General features: G+C 21.1%; 1 protein-coding gene across 1 annotated transcript; it reads right to left on the reverse strand.

Moving 5' to 3' along the window:
* Positions 1-696: 696 nt before the first annotated feature.
* Positions 697-816, reverse strand: CLUP02_06188 (uncharacterized protein; the record flags this gene model as incomplete). Its single annotated transcript, XM_049285189.1, has 1 exon — positions 697-816. A coding segment is annotated over one exon (120 nt), but the record flags the coding sequence as incomplete, so codon positions are not given.
* Positions 817-3,614: the final 2,798 nt, after the last annotated feature.

Genomic DNA, 3,614 nt, shown 5'->3' on the forward strand with positions numbered 1-3,614 from the left:
TTAATAATTCGTTTAACTTCGTACTCTAGTTAGTTTAGTTCGATAATAATATAATCTTTTATATATAAACTTCTTAATATAAGTTTAAATAATAAGATATAAAAAGCGGGATTGTATTATATTATATTTAATAATCTTAAACCGTAATTAATTAATAAGACTTTCTTAATAATTTTAAAAAGTCTAAGTTTTTCATAATTTAACTTATTATTTAGTCGTTTTATTTTAATATTATAATAAAAGAAATAAGTACTATCCTCTTTTTCTAAAAATAGTCCTCTAATCCTTAATCTATCCGCGTTTTTCTTTATATATTATTATACGAACTTAAGGTTTAGTAAGGCTTATTTATAAATTTCCTTAAGTTTATTTATATTTACTATAGCTTTTATAGCTTATAGTCCTTATTATACTTCTTTATACATTATTAACTAGAATCCGTAATTAAAATAAAACAGAGATTCTCTTATACCTTTACTAATTATATTATTATATACGAACTAAGTTATTAATAAAAGTACTACCTAATTATCCTAGTCGTAGTTTATATAATAATAAAAGTATATCTCGAGGATCTAATTAATCCTTTCTATTTATTTATTAGTTTATAAATAAAATAATATTAATCGTTTATAGTTTATACTAAGTTATAAAATTAGATATTTTCAAAACTTCGAAATAAATAGCTTATTTTTATTAAAAATATTTTTTTTTTAGTAAACTATAGTTTAAGAGTATAACCTTAGTAAATATATATACTAAGTCTTTTATAATACTAAATTCTTTATGAAGAATAAAATAAGCAAACTTAGTAAGTTAGTTGACTATAACTAAGATATTACTGTACTATACTTTAGTAAATAGTTTTCTAAGATTTAGTAATTTAATAATAAAGTCCTATATAATTAATTATTATACTTCTATTAGTAATTATAATAATTATAGCTTATTATAAAGCTTATATAGGCTATTTTTACTTTTTTTATAAGTTGCGTAGTCCTTAATTACTTCTATAATTTTAGTATATATAGTAGATTTATTATAATACTAGCGAATCCGTTTTTACGTGTTAGTAATTCCTTAGTAGCTATATATTAGTATACTATAAATTTCTATAATAAGCTTAAGGGTTATTTTTTTAATCGAGCTAATATTAATCTTTTTAGCTATTATAAAGAGTTTCGTAATTAATATAAGGCTACCGTCTTTTTCTTATTTAAAAATAACTTATATTTCTTTAAGGACTGCGACTTCGTAATTAGGTTTTTTATTAAGAGCGTTTATTTTACTATTTTCTAAACCTTTTCAATAAATAATTTAGAAATTATACTTAAATAAGAATTCGCTCTATTTAACTTATTATTTATTTAGGTTCTTATTTATTATAAAGTTTATAAGATTGTTATAATCTATTTATTTTTATATTTTGCTTTTATTAGCTACTCGGGTAGTGCTTAATATTAACTATATAGTATTAATATATAGTATTAGTAAATACTTATACTATCTCGGTAAATTATTTTTTTAAATTTTCCTTAATTTTCTTTTTTATAAAGTTTATAACTACGGATTATTAACGGCGATATTAAGTACCTAACGCTATTACTTTATAAGCCTATTACGTACTTAGCTAAGTTAATTACTTTTCTAAATAATAATAGCTTATAATAATATAGTATTAGAAATACCCTCGTTATTACTATTAAGAATAATACTAACCTTACGATATTTACCCTAATACTTTTAACTTCAATTTATATATATATATATATTCGTTACCTCGTTTTTTTTATTAAAGTTAAAAAACGCTACTTCCCTCGCTATTATTATTACTATTACTATTACTATTTAATTATCTATTTTAAATATATTTTATTCAAATACTAAGATACTAACTCGTTAACCCTTAGGGCTTTTTTAATAACTAGAAGTTCGATTTTATAAATATTATACTAAATGACCCCGAGCTATAAAGAAACTACCTTAATAAATACTATATTTATAATATTAACTTATAAAAAACGGATAAATATATTACAATAAGCGTTACTTTTATTAGTACTTTTTTTAATATAATAGAGTAATATAAATAAGCTTAGACTTAATAATATAATTAAGAGCTTAAAAAGAATATAAATAAGCGTATTAAATAAGAATATTAGTAAAGAGAGGTTATTATTAAATAAAATAAAAAGAGAAAGTAAGGGGTAATATTCGGTTATTAAGAAGGTAATTAATATACTTTAATAGCGGGGTTATTAATATCTTAAGTTTAGTTAGTATCAATAGTTAGTAACGGCTACGGCCGGCTATAGTTAGTTATAAAGTCTTATTAAAATACGTAATAGAAACTTAATATTAACCCTAATAGACCAGCCTGCCCGTAAAGGTAAAGATGGCCCCTAATAAGGCGGACCGGACCCCAAAGGGTTTTATAATTTATATAGACTATAACTTCGTACTTAGTTCTAAATAACTATAGTCTCTATTTTTAAAATACTTTAATAATTATTATTAGTTCTTTATTATAAATTTACTAATTTAATTCTACTCTATAAAATACTTTAGAATAGAAGTAGTATAAGTAAAGCTTTTTTTATTTATCTTATTATTTTAAACCCGCTCTTATAGTAAAGTTTAAAATATTAGTCTCGATTTCAAAAGGCTTTTAGGGGTCTAGGATTATAATAATTAGTTTAGAAACGACTATATTCTTAACTTTAATAAATACTTTTTTATACTTAAGATCCTAAATAAGTAGGGTATTTTTTTATATTAAGTTATTAAGAAATCTAACTATACTAATATAGCTTTTAAAAAATCCTTAATAAAAATTAACGAATCTTAAAAATCTCTATACGTCTTTAACGTTTTATAGTATAAGCTAGTCCCTAATTATTTTTACTTTCGATACTTATTTGTTTTTTTTATTTCTGCCTTTACTAGCTACTCGGGTGATTCTCGATATCGATTATACGGTATTAATACACAGTATCAATAGATACTCCTATTATCTCGATAGACTATCTTTCGATACTTATATGTAGATTTATCTTAGTATAATAGTATATTTAAAAAAGTCTACTTTTTATATATAAAATTCGTATTTAGAGGGTTCGGTGTATAGTTTAGTATTTTAAAGTTTTTAAAATACTATATAAATATACTTTTTATATATTTCGAAGTTAGGGGAGAAAATAAGAATATTATTAATATAAATAATAATAAAAATATTAACGTACTCCTAAAGTACGTAGTTAATTATTATTTAAAAAGTTATTAAAGTATTAATAAGTTTAAAAAGTATAACGAGGTACTTAAAAAGTCCTCTACGAGTTTAGAATACCGTTTTTTATTCGTTTCCTTTTTTAATTTAAATCTAATTAAATACTTCTTTAAAGTTTATAATAATAAACTAGTTAGCTTTATAAAATAAATCTCTAAGCTTAGTAATAAGTAGTAAAGAATAGTAATTCTTTTTTATAATTTCGTTAAGTTTTTTATAATTAATTATAAGTCTTAATTTTCCTCCCTTTTTTAATATAAAAAATAAAGGGAACCTAGTAAGAGAATTCAATAGTTAAATATACCTCTTTTTAAGTTTTTTATCGATA

The sequence above is a fragment of the Colletotrichum lupini genome, chromosome 3 (assembly GCF_023278565.1).
Source record: "Colletotrichum lupini chromosome 3, complete sequence".
NCBI classification, from domain to species: domain Eukaryota; kingdom Fungi; phylum Ascomycota; class Sordariomycetes; order Glomerellales; family Glomerellaceae; genus Colletotrichum; species Colletotrichum lupini.